This window comes from Leiobunum rupestre, chromosome 5, assembly GCF_980474605.1.
Source record: "Leiobunum rupestre chromosome 5, qqLeiRupe1.1.hap1, whole genome shotgun sequence".
In the NCBI taxonomy this organism is placed as follows: Eukaryota; Metazoa; Arthropoda; class Arachnida; order Opiliones; family Sclerosomatidae; genus Leiobunum; species Leiobunum rupestre.
Genome location: NC_143388.1, coordinates 17406977 through 17426680, shown reverse-complemented (window position 1 = coordinate 17426680; position 19704 = coordinate 17406977). Strand labels below are relative to the sequence as shown.

Sequence of the window (19704 nt, the reverse complement as noted above, 5' to 3'; positions counted from 1 at the left end):
AACGATCCAAGGCAACATGTAAACACCTGGTACCTCCAAAAGTAAATAGGGGGAGAAAGTCTGGCACTTGGGTCCAACCGCACGACGTCTTATTTGAGGGGTAAAATTTTTGGGCTTCGGAAATGACTTCCCCCTCGCCTCTTTACAGGGACACAAAGGTATCAGTTGTACTACGCCACGATGAAAAATAGTTCTCTATAAAATACGTGAATATTAAACTTTTGCTTTCGATAATTTGGTTAATTTAGTTCCTAAATAAAGTAGATATATGATAGAAACTAAAATGCGACATTTTAAAAATAATAACACGACTTTTGAAAAGAAATAAACCGTAACTAGAAAAACGCTCACTTAAATCGTGGAGAGCGTGGCGCCATCTAAGAGCGGAGATCGGGAATAATTGGTATATCTACGATGTTAAGGCCTAACAATTTGCAAGTTTAACTGAAATAATAGATATAGCTACGAGCTTTTTTTGTTTATTTTATAATTGATATAGTAATTATTAATTAAAATCCACCGTTATCGAAGGAAATAATGGTCAGCATTTGACAGAGAGACTATTTGAAATCGCGAGGCGGTGACATGGTTGCCAGGGAGTAATATTCAAAATTTTCATCTTGAGCGCGGACCGGAATACCTCAAATGCACTACTTCGCGCGTAATGTGCTATCCTTATTGGCTATAAATATAACGTGATCACTAGCTCTTTAAAAAGGGTGTCAAGCATGGTGGAAGGTAAAATTTGAAGGCACCGATAGACTTTCTCCCCCTATTTACCTTTGGTACCTCTGAATCCTCGCTTTCCCCCCTGCGGAGCAGCTAAGTCGTTTCAAGAAAGAACGTTCCAGTCAGCACATATATATATAAACATTATGCTAGATAGAGACGGAAATCGGGCGAGATAACCATTCCAAGTTCGAGGTATGAATTCCTGCTACCACTCGGGCCCCTAGGCTTAGCTTTGTTTAGGGGCCCCTTGACCTTGGGAAACTGGCCGCGGCGGTTTTGATATTATTCGTTTAAAGGGGCTCCAAAGTTCGGTGGCAAAAAAAAAAGAAAATTAAGCATGCTTTTCCTTCCCTCAACCCCTCCTCGGCCTTGGTAGAGGCGGGTAGAGTTAACCGTAAATTTCGCACTTTACTGACTTTATACACAATTTGCCATCGAACTTTGGAGCCCCTTTAAGCATTTATGGTTGTACAGTCTGTTACAAAAGTCTTCGACAAAGGGAGTTTTTGCATTTATCTTAAATTTTCTCGAAACGTGTAAACGATAGAAAAATGAAACCACAAGCAATTTTTAATACTTTTTTATTTCCTTTCACGTGGAGTTGTAGTATTTTGCAAAGCGATAATAGTTACGGTGGAAACGCTAAATGTGGTTTTTGACAGCTTATCAAATAATGGAGTTACGCCCCTGAAACCATCATTTTCGGATTCAGGGTGGTTAATTAATATTTAGAAAGTGTCACTGCCATTGCTCTACCACCAACGGTTGAGGAGCTATAGCCGGTGGCAATTTTCGATTCCATTTGGGAAAAACTAAAAGACGTCAAACATCACCTGTGGCATTCCCCCGACAATGTAGAGCTGTTCAACAACAATTAATATTATATAGGAAAAGATACGAGAATGGAAGCAATGAAATTAGAAAATAGGTGAAGAAAACTGTAATCACTGGTGTAGCAAAAGGTTTCCGCCTTTTATCTCCTCAACCGAATCTGCCAAATTCGTTTTTACAACAAGTAACATAATCTCTATTAGTATGACACTTGCCATTGATTCAATGCGAGGGGCTAACCACTCTTAGAAAGTCTGTACACCGGATTACGCTTAGATTAGCACTGCCAAAGGCAGGGACTTCAAAGATTACGCGTAATCCCATTAGTACAGTCAAAGGTACGGCTCTGTACACCGATTACGCGGAGTGATCAGCCCCTCGATTCAATGTTATAACTTTTAGTCACTGTGTCTATCAAAATATTGTAAAAAAAAGCCATTCACTCGAGGAAAGGATGCTAAACCAGTAATTACAATTTTCTACACCTATTTTCTACTTTCATTGCTTCCATTCTCGTCTTTTTTCCTATACAATATTAATTGTTGTTGAAACTCGAGTCAGAAATTAGAATTTCTAATCCAGCCTTGATTGGCACTTGCCTTAAATTTTATGAACAGCGCACAGTTTATCACAGTCAATCAGTCATTCAATTAATCAAATATTATAATATATCAAAATTGGTCAAGAAAATAACCGCCTCATTGGTGATGGACTCGGATCCGTACTGCCTTTACAGGGTGGGAAATAAGGAAATTTTTAAATTGAACCAGTGAGTGGCAGTGACCATCGACTTAGTCTTCGACCCCGTGCCCTGAAATACCTGAGCTAATCCATAATATGTATCCGTAGACCGAGTTGAATTAAAGGCCACACCGGCCTTCGAATTATTACAATTTCCTGTGCGAAATTATGAAGTAGGGAAAGAAAAGTCACCTGCTACTCGATTTTCTTGCTAGATTTTTCAAACACCAGTGGGACCCTTTTATTAAGTGGGCCAGTGAACCACTGACCCTTCAACTGACCACCTCCGACTTAATTTTTAAACTGACCTAGACACTTTTTAACTGGTCATTTGCCTAGTCACACCGCCTTTTCTATAATATTCGAACAGCTAGATTGGTTTTGGTTGCGAATAGATGAATCAAGGAACCTTGTACAAGTGTGTAGCCGAAAAAGAATCACGGAATCGAACAAGAATCACGGAATCAAATAAGAATCAAAGAATCAAGAGTGGAATCACGGAATATTAAGGAATCATGGTGGAATCACGGAATCTGGCTAGAATCTAGAATCTTAGCAAAATCAAGAATCTTGATTCCAGATTCCTTGATTCGGAATCTCGTACACGATTCATCGAAGTGACGGACCATGGACTAATTAATGTATACATTAATTAGTCCATGGACGGACCCCTAGCATGGAGCTTCTATAGAAGCAAAGATAATTTAAACTCGTACCCTAGATTCGAAATCACTCTCTCGCGCGTTGCCGATAGCGTTTACCCACTTCCCGCCGGAACTCAGAAAAATCGGGCTCCATCGGTTGCGGCACGGCCAACTTCGATCACGCGCTGCGGCGATATAGCGCGGCAGCGCGTGATCGAAGTTGGCCGTGCCGCAACCGAATGAGCCCGATTTTTCTGAGGTCACGTGCCGGAAAAGGGTAAACGCTTCGTAACAAAACCGTCAATGGGAAAGCTCTCAGTAATCGAATCTAGGGTACGAGTTTAAATTATCTTTGATAGAAGCTTGTATAGAAGCTCTATGCTAACGGTTTATTCAGTGCCGTACATAGGTACACCCTTTTGGAACAGAGCGGCTCCCAATGGAGCGCAGCATAATAATATACAAATATTATTACAAATATACATAACGCATAAAATATAAACCATAAATCAGAATTTTCAGCTTTCAAGCTATCACAGACATAGTACAATAATATTTTAACAGATATATATGATTAGACTAGTAGGGCCGACCTACAATAATATATTTTTTAAACGTAGAGCCCTGGTACGACTATGCCAAACCTCTAATATTGGACGAACAATATCAAATCATTCAAACATGGAGAAAGAAGGGAAGGAGGTGTTTTGAAAAGGGAAACTCTCCCAGGCTCGTGATGTGAGCCTCCCACAAACGGGAGAATGGGGAGGGTTGAAAACGTGGGGAGCGCATCCTGGTAAAATCTCAACAGGCGGCCGATTTCGTCAGCTCGCGCCATCTAGTGCATCTAGCTGGAATTGTAAAACAAAAAATCGAGTGTAAACAAACATGGAGGATCGCGTAGTAGGATTTTATTAGGTATAATTTAATTAAAATATCTTTATAATGGGAAAATATTGTGTGTATAGAAGATGTAGGAATTACAAAACCGCTCATCAATCTCAAAGTCAGGAAATAAAATATTATCCTGTACCTAAACCAAAGAAAAACTTTGAAAAATGTATGTTATGGGTTAAAGCGATTAACAGAGTGGATATAAACACTCATTACGATGTTCTATCTTTCGTTGCATTGCTTTAGTATTTTTCTTACGAATACCAATTTTGAAATAATTTTGATCATTTGGCTCCATCGTTGTTATTATTTTAAAACGCGCTTTGTTTAGAAACCGAGGAGTCCGAGGACCGCGTGGAAAAAGCGTTAACACGAAATTCAAAAAAAAATTCGTTAAATAATTCTTCGGTAGGTGAAGAGAGGGCGCGAACAAATGTTTTCAATATGCTCACGTGATTTATTTTTACCAGGCTTCCCTCTTTTTTTTTATCCCCCTGCTCTCCCGCCTGTGGGAGTTATTTATTACGGGTAGGGAGCTAAAAGGACCGTACAAAACACCTCCTTCCCTTCTTTCTCCATGATTCAAATGCCCATTTTTCGCTACCAAAGCCAAGGATTTCCTGCCGATCGCAGCGACGCCTGTACGTGGGGAGTAATCGCAGAGATCCTTGGATTGTTACCGTTGTTTACAATTTTTGCGTCTCTCGGCTTGAAACGGGCGCTTCCTTCCGGCCGAAGGGCGGCGCTGATGCTTGCATTTTTTTGGCAGGTTTTCTATAACTGCCAGGATCTTTGACACAGCCTTCTTTTCGTGCTTTTTTGACCATAACATGTAGAGGTATTTTCACGCGCAAAATGAATTTTAAAAGCCGTTTTATCAATAAAAAAGAAAAAATAAGCCCTTTGGAGAACAAGCCCAACTCATTTATTGATCTTTTGTTAAAAATACTACTTATATTTTTAACTTTAATTAAAAAAATATAACGTCAAAAAAACCATATTATATCATTGGCATAAAATTAATTACCTAATTTTGAACAATTACACAAATAAAATTCCAAGTTAGTTACACTTAACATTTGGATATGAGCTCTTCAATTTTTTTACTAATGAGTCAAGTGGAGTTTTGTTTCCTACATTTCTCATGAGCATTAAATGCTGAATAATTAGGACATATTTCTGTACTTTTTGCTCCACCAATTGTAACTGTTCATTTGGTAGATTGACAACCCTGTCCAAAAAAGTAATACATTTGAGCAAATCATTGTCACTAATTTGGTTATTTAGTAGACTTCTATGTAACCAGGAAAGGAACTGTAGCATAAATGCTCTAAGGCACCCGCAATCAACTCTTAAAATAACGTCCATCCCAAAATTACTGATAACATCTCTTAGCAATTCCACTTTAAAAAGAATTAATTTATTTCTTTGGCCATTTAGATTTGGATCACTAGAAGTTGGGCTACGTATTATACGTCGTATATTTCTGCTCATACAATGTAAAATACACATTGAAGGGTTTTTATGTTTCTTAAAGATTTGTTCCATAGTAATACTGTTTGAAGCTAAAAGTAACAGTTGTAATGCTGAACAACATATATCAGAACCATACGTGCCATCAACAAAAAGAGTCAATGGCAAGTCTTTTAGAATTACAGTGTATTTGTTAATACAACATTTATCACACAATTTAAATAATAACTTCAGTATGTCCAGCGTTAATTTCACTACGTTGAAATTTTGAAATTGTCCGTTTGTTTCTATTGGAATGACAGATTTAACCAAAACAAAAGCAATGGTGAATTTTAAATCTTTTGACTGGCTGTCAATGCTGCATTTGGATGAATTGCCGCTGGACCCAGAAAAAAATAATGAACATTGGTGATAATTAATCATATCACGCATCAATAGTGTTCTCAGGATTTGATTTGTTTTTAATTGGTGGTACAATAATTTCAAAATTGTGATGACACTAAAAAAATGTTGTTGTAGCAAAATCTGATGTTGACTTTCCAACTTATATTTCAATTTTATTTCCAAAGGTTCAGGTGAAAGTCTATCACTATCAGAAGTGAAAATCTCAGCACTTCCATGTTGTTTTAAATGTGTATGAGCAACAAATTTTAAATACTTCTCCATAACGACAGTTGTATTTTTGAGGAGCTCAAATTCAGGAGTCAGAATTGGATCAGAGATAAAAATTCTCTGATGACAAAAATTATGAAATATTTTGCCAGTTTCAGTAACATTTGTTACAAAGGGAAAGTTAACAAGGGTTTTAATAGGCTCCAGTTGGCACAGCACCTTTTTTTGCAAAATTAGACTAGTTTCAGAAGTGATTGTGGTGGACGCTATTGATAACGAAGTATTTGTATCTTTAGGGCTGTCAGTGCTAGAAATAAACATAGTAGAAAATGGGAGCTGTAATGGAAAAGTCAATCTGAAGTCCCTCGAATGTACAAGCACTTGGGGTTCTTCGTCAGTCTGAACTATTTTTGAATCTTGGGAAACATTTTTGTAAAATTTTTCCACATCAGGAAAATTTGAGGAAGCCCTGGAATCTGAAATTTTCATTCTTTTAGGACTGTTATTAGTTCGTTGTTTATTTTCTTTGTGAAATTTTTCTAATTTCTCTTTGGTGTTGCGAAGTTCTTGCTCTTTAAACTTCAATTCTGTTGCTAATTTTTCATTTTTTTTTCTTAAATCATATTGTTTTTCTATCGCTTCCGTTAATCTAGACTGAATTACTTTTTCTTTCTCCTCCCTTTCCTTTAGTAGCTCGTTAGATGTTTCTTCAATCTTTGCTTTCAAAATTTTAATCTGTCCAACATGAATGTCCTGTTCTTCCTTTAGTTTCTTATTTTCTGATTCAAGAGTTTCAATTTTTTCAGGTAGTGGTGCGGTGTTTTTTTTGGTAGTTAGAGTGATGTTTGTCATTATTGGAACACACAGTGCTATGTTGTTATTTGTTGATAGGGAATCCTTACTCTGGCAAGTCATGACTTGACTCTGAATGATGTCAAACTGTTCACTTGTCATTTCACAATCCTCATCACCCCAATCTTCATCATTGTCTTGTTGATTATTGTCCAATTTCATCTTTTTATTTAATTGGAATGACATTTTCCACAAAATATGAAAATTATGCAGAGTAAAACCAGATTTTTTAACCCAGTCTGGCCCACCACTTGTGAAACAATTGTGAATCTTCCAAGGCTTGAAAATCTTGTAACATAATTTATAATATTAAATATTATAATAATTATTAAGTATTTTGGATAATAACTGTCATTAAGTAAAATTATTACACTACTTTACTAGTGCGAATGGGGATAGGCCGGATAATCAAAACAGGTGCTACTGTAGAAAATCAAATCACCGATGCGTCGAAAATTCGCGCCGTTATTAATGACGTCACGACAATTCCACTTTGAGGGAGCGCGTTCCAATCGTTAAGCCTCACTCGGGCCTCGTACTTTTCGGGAATAGGGTTAGTGAGAGGACTTGGCCGAATTTTCCAAGTTATACAACTAGTCCAATTTTTGTAAGTATATTGTGGGTTGATTTTTCTCTCGTTTTATACTACGACCGTTCTTTGTAAATTTCGTTACATTTTTAACGGGAAAACCACAACATTTGATAGTGATAGTTAGCTTGAAAATCCTTCGCATTCTTTCTCTGTACGATGAATGAAAATGGCGTTAGCTTTCATTGTGCCGTTTTTGCTTCGTCATCTTCTCGGGGTTTCGAAGGACGAAGACTATTTAACTGAAATTTAGTTTCACCCTTTATTTTGACTGATTTAGCGATAAATAAGGACATTTTACGTATTGAAATTCTTATTTCGTTTTTGTTTCAACAATTTAGGATTATTTTTCATCAGAGGGTAGTACAAAGTTGCTATCTGGATTAATCCCCGCTCACATCGGAGTGCGTCTTCCCCCAAACCTCGCCATTTTAATTTTTGAACCTCTACACTTTAATGCCGCCATTTTGTCTGCAATTTGGAAATTTGTCTTAAAAAAAACAGCAAAAAATGGTTCATTAGCCTAGACTAGGAAACCGCCGTGAGGCGCCACTCACAAGGGGGGGATGAAATAGGAAAATTTGAATACTCATAACTTAAGTTGTATCATAGACAAGAGATAATTTATTTTTTTTGACTGTAGTTGCCCAATTATATTTTGAGAAAAGCGAAATAATAGTCTGTCGTTTTTGATTTGGGGTTATTTTTACCATTTTGTCAGGTTACAAGCATTACTAATTACACTTATTTGAAACCTACATTTGATGATTTATTAATAACATACACTAAACCTTATTATGGGTAATAAAGTGAATTTAGAATAAAAGATGGGTAATAATAAACACAGCTCCTTTTAGATCTTACTTATTTAAGAAAACAAGTTGATCAAGCCATTTTATTAACTTACACAATGCTTGCACCATGATAATTTAATATCAGTAACTTAAATGACAAAACTAAATTTACATTTAAGTTTAATAATAGTAATTATTATCTTTGCAGGTCCGAGACAAAGTTCTAGGGGTGTATAACACCCGATTTCTTCACCCCGTGGATCTAAAACAGCTCAAAAATTTTCAGCGTAAACATGATGGAGGGCATGGATCCTCCGGACCACTTTGTGGAGACGGTGGTGGAGGAGATAGGAGTGGATCCTGGAGAGGAAATAGTCACTTCGGACTCCACCGTCCTGTCTTCTGGAATTGGGATGAACACAGTAGTGTATTCTCAAGGTCCTGAAGATGGGGTCATCATGGAAGGCGATGAATTGGAGTCTGACATAGTAGTTGGCCATCATAGCTTGAATGATAAGCTGTCTCAGCAGCTGCAGTCTCATCACTTGATGCAACTCAGCCGATCCAACCACCATTTGATGAGCGTAGGGCGAAGCACTTTTGATTTGGTAACTAAAGTCTAGGTTGATTCCTCAGTTTTTTCTAAAAAAGTTGTTCGTTATTCTTAGAGTGGTGGTGATCTGATAGTTGGGAATATGATTGATGACCACTCCGTCATTGTTCCAGCCAGTTCCTTAGACCAACCGGAATATGTTGCCATGAAACCTCAAAGTATGGGTGAAGTCATCATTGGAAATCAAGTTATTCTCCAAGAAAATGTTGGAAATGAAATGATAGTGGAACAGAATGTTGAAGTAGGGGTAGATGATGACCCATCCCACGGAGATATCATTTTAGTACCAAATAGTATGATTAAACAGGAAGATATCATTGAAGGAGGAGAGGTTGTAGTCGGGTCTTCAGTGGGAAACGAAATTGTAATAGATCATATTGGCTCACATGTGGGAAATGGGCGGTATTATATGGGTGGACCGAGTGATGTTGGAGCTGATCACATCATAGATACTGGCTTTGATGAATCCAGATTGGTCATTGATACTTCTGGTAATCTAAAAATGGATGACTTACCCACTATGGCTTATGACTGTGTTGATTGTGGCGCTGTCTTGAAGAGTCGGGCTTCTTTGAAGAAACATATAAAGAACCACCATTCGCAACATTTAGTAATGAAAGAGAAGAAGCAAAAGAAGTTAATGCAACAAATGCAGCACGAACAAATGGAAATGTCCAGCGGAGTGTCTCACAACCGCCTCTATTGCTGCAGTTCTTGTTCATACACGACGCAGCGAAGAGACAAGTTGGACAAGCACATGCAGAAACACGTCATGTTGGAAGGATACCATCCATGTGGTAAAAAACGAAATAAACCCACTATTCCGCCTCAACGTCATCGTCATAATGCTGAGGAATATCGTTGCCCTATGTGCACCTACAGCTGTACCGTTTATAAAGCTCTGAAGAAACACATGAAGCTTCATACTGCCAGTGGAAAACATTTTGTCGTGAAAATAAGTTGCAAAATTTGTGGCAAAGATCGATCAACGGAAGCTGATCTTCAAAAGCACATGAAGAAACACCGAGAAGGGAAGAATTTTCTTTGCGATGTTTGTGGCTTTGCCAGTATTCAGATGAAGAAGATTATTCAACATCGCCGAATGCATACTGGGGAGAAACCTCATCTTTGCCCGCATTGCAATTACCGGTCTGCTCGTAGAGACAATCTTAGATCGCATGTACGAAGAATGCATAAAAAAGAGAATGTATATATAGATACGTTCAATCCGACCGAAGATGGTCTACCTGGTGAAAATAGTCTAGAATAAAAACTTATTTTATAAAATATATGTATATTAAGTAAACTGGATAGCTCATTCTTTTTTTTTTGTCCATTACAAACTCTACCAAGGAAGTGGTAAATATTTGGTCTATTTAAAGTAACGTGACTTTTCACGATTCAGACTGAAATTGAATAAAAGTTCTGGGATATCGTAAAAATGTATGTGCACTCCAATGTTATTTACATTTTGTTATCATTTTTTAATTTTTCTCTTGGGGTTAACAAATATTTAAAAGTTGTAATGGGGTTTTTGGAGTTCCTGCATCATGTTACACCCCATATTATCATTTTGTAAATAACTCTTCAATGATAATTAAATTTTTCGTAATAAATAATTAATGTATCTGTATTTGGCTCAAGGGCTATGTAGAGAAGTCCTGGTGGTTCTCAAGAATTTACCCAAAAAAATAAAAACAACTAAATTTGTGAAAAATGTCTCGTGTAACTTTGGCGCTTGATAGATTAACTTTTGCTAAAACCTCATATGATGTGTTTTGAACGCCAGTTACGCCAACTAGCTAAAAAAATGGTTTTTGTAACCCATGTCAAAGATGTTTGGGCTTCCCTAAAGCAAATGTCTTATACCTCTTCCGACTAAAAAATTATTAACTCATTCTGCACATGTGCGAAGGTATTATCAGGAGCGGCCATAAAAATTCAAACTTCGTAAGTTCGTAATACTCCGCGGCTCCTGTTAGGCGTTAAAACTTTTGTTTGACCTGGGTCAATAATGTTTTGCTAAAATGTTGGCTCCAGTGGCGTATTTTTTTTCACGGTTGGGTGGCACCCGGTGCGGGCCACCCCTCCCCCCCCCTAGCTACGCCCCTGTTTGGCTCTACTAAGTTTCTTTTCGATAATAATTTTTCAAAAGACGAGGCTTATACTATTACCGATAAATAGTAATATGATGATTATATTACCTCTATTTTCTTTCGGACGGATATTCATTTTCAAAAATCGCGCCAAAAATTTCAAGACAAAGTAAATATGTTATCTGGTAGATGTCGGAAGTTTGTTAATAAAATGGCTACTTACTAGTTTACATTACTTCCAAACATCTTGAGACAGAATTGAAAAACGTTTATCGTTCAAAAGTAAACTAAAGTGATGTAAGTATAGTTTTTTTAATATCGCAAGAGAATGAATCAAATTTATAATATTCAATAGGTCAGAATATTGGAAGTCATTACCACGAAAGTTTTGCGAAGCCTGTAAATGCTGGTTTGCTGATAATAAGGCTGTGTGTAGAAAATTGAATTGTAATTCCATGCTATTATAAATTTGATGTCTTAACTAATTCTTGTATTTAATTTAGAGCGTAGACTTTCATGAGCGTGGTCGAAGACATCAAGAAAATGTGAAAAGAAGATTAGAAACGGTAAATATTACAAGTGGAAAGACAGATTGAGTACTATTACTGTGTTAACTATTTTCACAATGTCTTTAGCTTCGTAAAAAGGGTCAGCGAGAATTCAAAGCTAAACAAAAATTGAATTATGAAATTCAAAAAATTGAAAGGGTATAAAATTTTTGCTTGTTGCTCTATTTGCCACATTATTGGTGATATTTCTCAATTCAAGGAAGCCCTTAAAGCTTTTAAGAAAGATGTGCAAAACAATCCAGAACTGGAAGAAGCGTGTGATGCTAAGATGAAATTAGCATTAGGAGCTGTGAATATCAGTCAACCCACAGTTTCTACTTCAGGCCCATCCAATTTTGGAATTGTTGAACGTAAAAAGTATATTACAAAAGCTATTAAAGGCAAGAAGGAAAGCAAAGAAAGCGCCACGTTGTCTACCGCAAGCCAATTATTCGAACCAACAGTTTTACGTACATGGTACGAAGCAGAAACCCCTGAGGGAGTTACTTATTATTGGAATATTGAGACAAATGGTATTTTTTTTAAATAACGCTGATTATTGTTTCAGCTTATTCTATGAATTATTTTATTTTATTTCAAGAAACATCTTGGGAAACCCCAATAGCATTTGTAAGCCTTACCGAACAGAGGGAAAGAGAAGCCAAGAAAGTAAATAGTAGTATTTTGTTGATACATCTAATGTTGGATTATAGAATCATAATTTTTTTAATTCTAGAGATTGGAATTATCTCATAAATACGCGGATCAAGCTAACCCTTATGGTCAATGGACAAGAGTAGAAAGGTATTAAATATATTTAATTATTTTGAAGTTTTGAAAACAGTTAATATTTTTTTTGGGAAATTGATAGTGATAAAAAGGAGCTTGATTTGCAACTTCCGGTTCCGTCAGAGGGCTATGAAGAAGAGGAACAAAGTTTTATAGAAATTCCTGTGGAAGACGAAGAAAGAAAATTTAAGGAGAAAACATTAAAATCTTTGTGTCATGATGACTCAGGACCTCTTATTAGTTTTAAGAAAAGAAAGGTTGCATCTAATGCCAAAAAGAATGTACGGCAAAGGTTTGATGAGGATGAATAAAGTTTTCAAATTTATTATAATTATTTCGCTAGTTTTCTCCTTTAAAACCTTCCTTTTTGTACATTTGTGTGTATTAGTTTCATCAAAAGTGACATAAGACCCAAAAGTGTGTCAACTATACCTTTGCGCCTATTAAAATATTTACAGAGAGCTGGTCTCACAATAGACTACATAACCTACTAGTTATATTTAGTCTATGGTCTGCTGCGAATTTAGCTCTTGGATTTATTCTCCCGTTGACATACGTTCTAAATCGCCTCACTCCGCGGCGCTGAAGTGGAGGAAATTTAAAATTTTGATGACGTATTTTCAACCGCCTCTTCCACTCCCTCTTTTTACTGCGCGAAAAGCTCTCATAAAACATTATACCGTACTGACACACTTTTGGGTCTTATGTCGCTTTTGGTTTCACGTATTGTGTCCGCCGCCGCTGCCTGTGTTCCCATGATTTTCGTGGTACATTAGAGGTACAAAGACACATGATACGTCAATCGATTAGAAATATCATGCCCTCGCCGGCATTGTTAACATTTGTGAGATCGAGGCCCTGAAAGGCTGGAAGTGAGGTATTGATTTTTGGTGACCGCCGCCGCCGGTGCTCACACGATTTCTCGCGGTACGTAATCGATTGGAATTATCATGCCGTCGCCGGCATTGTTAACGTTTGTGAGATCGAGGCCCTGTAAGTGGGGCATTTGCCCATTTTACTGATTTGTGGTGACCGCCGCCGCCGGTGTTCACACGATTTATCGCGGTATGTTAGAGTCACAACTCAGAACTCACAAAGACACATAATTGTTGTATATGCATGCAAAAACGATCTTATAGTTAAGTCAGCTAGATGGCGCTTTAACCTTAGGCAAATATGTTAAAGGGGATAAACTGATACCCCTTTCCGCTCATGTAGAATAAACTTAAGTATTAATCTAATAGCATATGTAACATAATTACTCATAAGTATGCCACTGTACCTTTATTCCATTCAAAAATCTTCACTAACGGTTTGTTTCACCACGAATCAGTAAAAAGGTGGACTACATTGAGTTGGGAATAAATAATGATACTTGTAATTTAATATAATATTTGCATCGTTTGATTATATTTTGATAAGTTATTTCTTTAAGAAAAAACGTTCTTATGACTAAGTTGCCTGTAGCAAAGACGCTAGATCATAGGGGCAACCTCGACAAATTCGGTTTGTCCACTCTGGTTTGTTACGGCAAAGAAAATATATTCTTTGGTTACGGTCGGTGTTCCTGTTTCGCTACCTTATTTCCAAAACCAAGTAACTCGAAAAATTATTTTTAGGTAAAATTCCTCTCGGGTTTATTAAGTTAATTTACAAGATGATTGGAAATTTGTTCAAATTTAAATTTAATATTTAAAATATAGTTAATACATAGGGGGGATTGTGTGTCCGTGAAGTCTTTTTTTCATCAAATAATAATAATTATAAGCTTCGTGCGTACTTTAAATTTTGCTCAGAAGTATCGCCGCCTACCGACCGAGTTTTAAATTGAATATATGATAATATGAAAGCTGTCTCCTCGTTCAAAATTCTCTCTGCACAACCATAGACAGTATATACCCCTAAGGGGACGAGAAATCGCCTACCTTCCACTGCATTAACGTCGCTGTGTCTCTCACTGACGCTCTGTTATTGAAAGAGGGGGGGAAACACGTAAGCTTCTAAGCGCTTCAAATGACCTTGAAAGTTCCCGTTTTTAAGTACGGCCGTCTTTATTCAGTTGGGGCCCTAGCATCGACACGAACTCTTGCAGCTGGCCGCAAAGCGACTGTGATGGGGGTCTAAAAATCAGAGCGTATTCTCGTCCCTTAGGCCTCGGTATTGCGCAATGACTTTTAAATTCCAAACATTAAAACCGAGGCTTAGCACAAATACAGATCCCAAAGGCGGGGAATTCATTTCCTCGCCTTAAAATTTTTGTCGATTTTAAAAGTAGATTACGAGCCAAATAATTATGGGAAAATTATGAAAGTAGTCTTAAATAAAACCTGGAAACTTACTAAAAATCATATGAAAAATTCAAAGTTAAGTACAAACACTAAAAGCCTGATCGATTGGGTAGTCATGAGAATACAACTTATTGTTTTCCGCTGTTTTGTCTGATTTCGATATGAGTTGGCATGTGGAATTGATATGATAACGACGAGAACATTTTTTATTTGAGCAATTTTACGTATTGTAAGCGTTCATTATGAAATCGTTATCGGGAATAATATTTAAAAATGTTTTTATATTGAATTATACTTGTAGTACGTTTTTTGTTTTAATTTTTCTGTTCTTTTTCCAGCGATATTGTTCATAACACGTGTGAACGTGGTGAAGAGCTGCTTTCCCAAGATATTTTTGTGGCTTATAAATAAAATATTTAATTTTGACATCTATATTTTATTTCATTTAGTAAGTAACTGATACGACGCTATCGCTACGGTGTACACGGTAGATCGGTTTTAGCCTCGCTCCACGTTTTATACCATTGAATTACCGACTCATAATAAGTAACAAACATAATTAATTAGCAGCAATGGGATAAAGATCTCGTAAATTTATCGTGGTAAAATATATAACCCTTACATTATATTTTTAGACTTTTGGCCTGTTGGCTCATTTCTGTTTTTGGTGTGGATATTTGGATATCTACGATTCCTAACGCAGTCAATGATTTCCTGGGTGCGCGAGTCATTATATGATATTGGAAATTGGATGGTATTGGTCTTTTTCATGCGGTATGTGTCACCTAGGAGCAACAAACACAAGGAGAACGCAGCTAGCCATTAAACACGCTAACGAAGGGTTGTGTACGAATTTCATTGGACGAGCGTCACGAGCCTTTACGCTGAACGTTTTACGGGCGGGGGGGAAGACAATTTCCGAATTTTCCCCTTCCGACGGCAGCAGGCGCTAAAGCGTCTAGCCAATGAAAAACGTACACAAGAAAATCCACGACTTTTGACGGGTTGCCAGCGTTGCCAGACGTACGATAATTATCGCACAGTGCGATAATTTAATCAAAATTTTTAGGGCGTACTATAATTTTCATGGCGTACGATATCGTACCATTATTTCGATAATTCTGCCTCAACGTACTATAATGTACGATAATCTTTAGATTTTTTTAAAAACCTACGAACGATTTATATTTTATTATAAATTTATATACCTTTTCTACTTAAAATGAATGATATACATTTTCTGTACGCGTAGTCCAGAGTGTGAGTTTAGTACTCCTAGCTATTACAGCATTTTTTTAAACATTTTTAAACATATTAAGTTCAGTTAATAATGATAATAGACATTTTGTTTATTTCCCTGAAATAAAATTCCTGTATGAATTAAAATTTATCGCCAAAAAGAAATGTACGATAATTTTCCAGGAAAATCGATAATTTTTTGGCCTAGATACGATAATTTCAGATTTTCGATCTGGCAACGCTGCGGGTTGCGTTCTCCTTGTGTTTGTTGCTCCTAGGTGTCACAACGTCAACTGGAAGTCTATGAGTGTTGAAATAAAATGAGTGTTAAAGATGCGGCAAGTATTTTGTAAGCGAGAAAAATACAAATACCATCTGTAGATATTTCTTTCATTAAAATTTGCTTCGTATTATATTCAACTGATAAACATGTACGGTAAAAAGGGTTAAATTCAATTGTGCATTGTTTTAGTAAGTCTAACTCGCTGTTGTAACTACTTAATTTATATTATTCTGAATAAATTAAACTCGGTTGTTTCGTCTCAATAATTTAAATTAAATTTAAAACTTTATACCGGGCAGGGATTGAACCGAGAATACGTTTTTCGTAAATAACTCTGAATTGCGGAGACATCTTTGGGGGTCGTGTCGAGATATTATTACCACTAGGGACCATTCTTCCGAGGAGAGGTATATTTTGGCTTGCCAACTTGTTTTTATTCGTATTTCCCCCTTTTAGTGCTTTCCCTTACAAAAAAATCAATAGAAACCATTTGTTTTTTACACATTGGCAACGATTAGTTGGCTCCACTTGTATTTTTGGACCATTCCCATTTGTTTACACATTGGTATTGTTGATGGATTAAATTGGTTTGTTATTGGTTCTGAATGGGATATTTTGTTTTTCCAATTGTAGAATTCATTTTTTTCCAATTGGTTTTGTTTATTGTATTTAAATGGGATATTTTGATTTTCCAATTGTAGAGTTTATTGGTTTTGCTTATTGGTTCTAAATGGGATATTTCATTTTCCAATTGTTTTTTTAAATGGGATATTTAGATTTTCCAATTGTAGTGTAGAGGTTTATAATGGTTCCAATTGGAGGTTAATAATGGTTTCAATGGCATTTTTACAGTGGTTCAAATTTGGTGTCATATCAGCAAACCCATTTGTTAACACAATTACGTGTCTTGTACACGTGTTGTGACACCCAATTTTACGTTTAAAAAACACGTTTATTATTTTACGTGGATTTGGTACTCACACAGGAATTAAACATTACATAGTGCGATGAATGTACCACAACTATAATGATGACGTTATAGGTAAGTGGTTAATGAACTGTGTCACACTTTGCCCATAAGATTATATTTTTACAGTTTACAGTAATGAATATGACTGTGACAATTCAAGAAATGTAATTAGGGAGAGCATTTGATCGGTTACTGTTTGCATTTACCTTTAAAACGGGTGAATTTGCATGGAAATGTTAAAGATAAATGTTATCTAATTTTATTACAGTCAGTTTAGTTGGATGATAACGCAATTCCGAGGACACTATAATAGAAAAAAAAACAAGTTGGGTATTTGTTGGATAAATTAATTTTACTGGCAGCAATTATGTCTGAAAAAGTATGGCAGTGGGCCATCACTAACCCAGGGATGTAGCTAGCATTTTCACAAAATTTACATTTAAAATTACATTGAAATATAATATTTGATTTAAATCAAAGATTAGAGCCCATTAGGTTTCCAAATGGTACCCTAAAGAAAACCCAGTCGCAGTCGGAGCCCATTGAGTTCCAATTGAAACCATTAGAACCCATTTGGTTTAAAAACAAACTTTAACTGATACTATTCGCAGTCTGGAAACTTCCATCAGAAACCATTCTGAGCCTCAAAACTTCCATCAAGAACCATTCGAGCCCATTTGATTTCCAAATGGTACCAATTGTGCCCGTTAGAACACCATAGCCCCATTGAATTAATAGTTATCCCATATGGACCCCATTAGATACCACCAAAAGTAAATAGGGGGAGAAAGTCTGGCACTTGGGTCCAACCGCACGACGTCTTATTTGAGGGGTAAAATTTTTGGGCTTCGGAAATGACTTCCCCCTCGCCTCTTTACAGGGACACAAAGGTATCGGTTGTACTACGCCACGATGAAAAATAGTTTTCTATAAAATACGTGAATATTAAACTTTTGCTTTCGATAATTTGGTTAATTTAGTTCCTAAATAAAGTAGATATATGATAGAAAATAAAATGCGACATTTTAAAAATAATAACACGACTTTTGAAAAGAAATAAACCGTAACTAGAAAAACGCTCACTTAAATCGTGGAGAGCGTGGCGCCATCTAAGAGCGGAGATCGGGAATAATTGGTATATCTACGATGTTAAGGCCTAACAATTTGCAAGTTTAACTGAAATAATAGATATAGCTACGAGCTTTTTTTGTTTATTTTATAATTGATATAGTAATTATTAATTAAAATCCACCGTTATGGAAGGAAATAATGGTCAGCATTTGACAGAGAGACTATTTGAAATCGCGATGCGGTGACATGGTTCCCAGGGAGTAATATTCAAAATTTTCATCTTGAGCGCGGACCGGAATACCTCAAATGTACTACGCCACGATGAAAAATAGTTCTCTATAAAATACGTGAATATTAATTTTTTGCTTTCGATAATTTGGTTAATTTAGTTCCTAAATAAAGTAGATATATGATAGAAACTAAAATGCGACATTTTAAAAATAATAACACGACTTTTGAAATGAAATAAACCGTAACTAGAAAAACGCTCACTTAAATCGTGGAGAGCGTGGCGCCATCTAAGAGCCAAGGCTGAGATCGGCCCTTTCTTCCCTATTTGCGCCATGCTCTCTCCCGGCATTTCCCCACAAAGCGGGCCGGTCATTCCAACCCCGGCCGCTACAAAACAAGTTGGGCACGACCATAACAACTCCCTCGCTGCCAGCTCAACGTCCAAAAAACTATACTGAAAAATTGACTGTGCCAAGGGGAGGAAGGCTGAATCGGAAGGGTTAGCGGAGTAGCCGTTGTATAGACAAAGCAACTATGGCCAAGGACAAAACAAAGAGGACTCGCCGTGATATTATAACGTCGAATTTGGATTGGATAAGATGCACCTGTCTTCGTTGCAGTAGCGTAGCCAGGATTTGGGTTCGGGGGGGGGGGGGGGCACACCATTGAAAAAAAAGTAAAAAAATAAAAATATTTGTACGTACGACCATACTTCGTTGGGAGCTTTTCGACAACTCTCCTCTATTTGGTACTGTATCTTTCGAAGATATTGACGATGACACACCCTTCACCTGCAAATTGTGCGATATCTCTGCTCTACAAATCACTCTTCAAGCTGAGCTCGCCAAATTACCACTGCTCTCTTACAAGATAACGATATTACCCACACTAAAGCTATAATAGATCTGCACTCTGGTCTGAAGCATGTTGAGGCTGAGATAACCACTTTTACCGCTTCTGTCCAACTCCTCGAATCAAAATTCGACGCTTTAAGTCACTCTCAGTCTGCTAAATTGAATGAAGTCTCCCAGTTTTTAAAAACAGAAACCTCCTCTGTAAAAAAATGAACTTTCTGCCTGTCGAAATGAGGTTACTACGAAGTTAGATAACCAGGCTGCTTCTATCGCTGAAGACGTCCTTGCACGTCTACAGCCTGTGCTCCAACAGCGTGGCACAGCTTCAGGGATCACTGATCCCTCCGTTCTCACTGATACCGTTCTAGCCCAAATAGATCCGTTGCTAAAACAGCGTGAATCTGCATACATGGAGAAAGTCAATGCCAAAATGCAAGAGGCTGAAGATAAACGCGAGGAGGATTTACGGAAATTTAACGTATTGCTTCTGAACGTGCCAGAGGATCCTACAACCCAGGCTGACATTACGGGACGCGAGTTGGTGGCGGATTTGATCACTA

The 19704-nt window shown here is 36.9% G+C and overlaps 3 protein-coding genes across 7 annotated transcripts; 2 read left to right on the top strand and 1 right to left on the bottom strand.

Annotated features, from left to right (window-relative positions):
• Nucleotides 1-4847: 4847 nt before the first annotated feature.
• Nucleotides 4848-7289, bottom strand: LOC149943677 (uncharacterized). Of its 3 annotated transcripts, none has more exons than XM_090174501.1 (2): nt 7156-7289; nt 4848-7067 (listed from the first exon to the last, which is right to left on the bottom strand). In XM_090174501.1, the coding sequence occupies exon 2, from the start codon at nt 6963-6965 to the stop codon at nt 4905-4907; it is 2061 nt and encodes a 686-aa protein (XP_090030627.1). In that variant the 5' UTR covers nt 6966-7067; nt 7156-7289; the 3' UTR covers nt 4848-4904. The 3 variants fall into 3 exon arrangements, with proteins under 3 accessions (XP_090030627.1, XP_090030626.1, XP_090030628.1); XM_090174500.1 differs by having other exon boundaries at nt 7151-7285; XM_090174502.1 differs by having other exon boundaries at nt 7161-7277.
• Nucleotides 7250-10492, top strand: LOC149943676 (uncharacterized). Of its 3 annotated transcripts, none has more exons than XM_090174503.1 (3): nt 7250-7386; nt 8371-8770; nt 8831-10492. In XM_090174503.1, the coding sequence occupies exons 2-3, from the start codon at nt 8456-8458 to the stop codon at nt 10043-10045; spliced, it is 1530 nt and encodes a 509-aa protein (XP_090030629.1). In that variant the 5' UTR covers nt 7250-7386; nt 8371-8455; the 3' UTR covers nt 10046-10492. The 3 variants fall into 3 exon arrangements, with proteins under 3 accessions (XP_090030629.1, XP_090030632.1, XP_090030631.1); XM_090174506.1 differs by lacking the exon at nt 7250-7386 and adding an exon at nt 7977-8067; XM_090174505.1 differs by lacking the exon at nt 7250-7386 and adding an exon at nt 8067-8199.
• Nucleotides 10493-11049: 557 nt separating this feature from the next.
• On the top strand, nt 11050-12539 carry LOC149943675 (WW domain-binding protein 4). Its single transcript, XM_090175148.1, has 8 exons — nt 11050-11168; nt 11227-11299; nt 11375-11437; nt 11507-11578; nt 11640-11952; nt 12021-12088; nt 12156-12223; nt 12291-12539. Coding segments are annotated over exons 1-8 (888 nt in total). The 5' UTR covers nt 11050-11166; the 3' UTR covers nt 12520-12539.
• The last annotated feature ends 7165 nt before the right edge of the window (nt 12540-19704 follow it).

Excerpts from the sequence above, each read along its gene's own strand:
- LOC149943677 (XM_090174501.1), bottom strand. The coding sequence starts at position 6,965 with ATGTCATTCCAATTAAATAAAAAGATGAAATTGGACAATAATCAACAA.
- LOC149943675 (XM_090175148.1), top strand. Across the intron at positions 11,579-11,639 it reads AAATTCAAAAAATTGAAAGG|GAAGCCCTTAAAGCTTTTAA; the intron begins GTATAAAATTTT and ends TCTCAATTCAAG. Across the intron at positions 12,089-12,155 it reads GGGAAAGAGAAGCCAAGAAA|AGATTGGAATTATCTCATAA; the intron begins GTAAATAGTAGT and ends TTTTAATTCTAG.
- LOC149943676 (XM_090174503.1), top strand. The coding sequence starts at position 8,456 with ATGATGGAGGGCATGGATCCTCCGGACCACTTTGTGGAGACGGTGGTG. Across the intron at positions 8,771-8,830 it reads GGCGAAGCACTTTTGATTTG|AGTGGTGGTGATCTGATAGT; the intron begins GTAACTAAAGTC and ends CGTTATTCTTAG.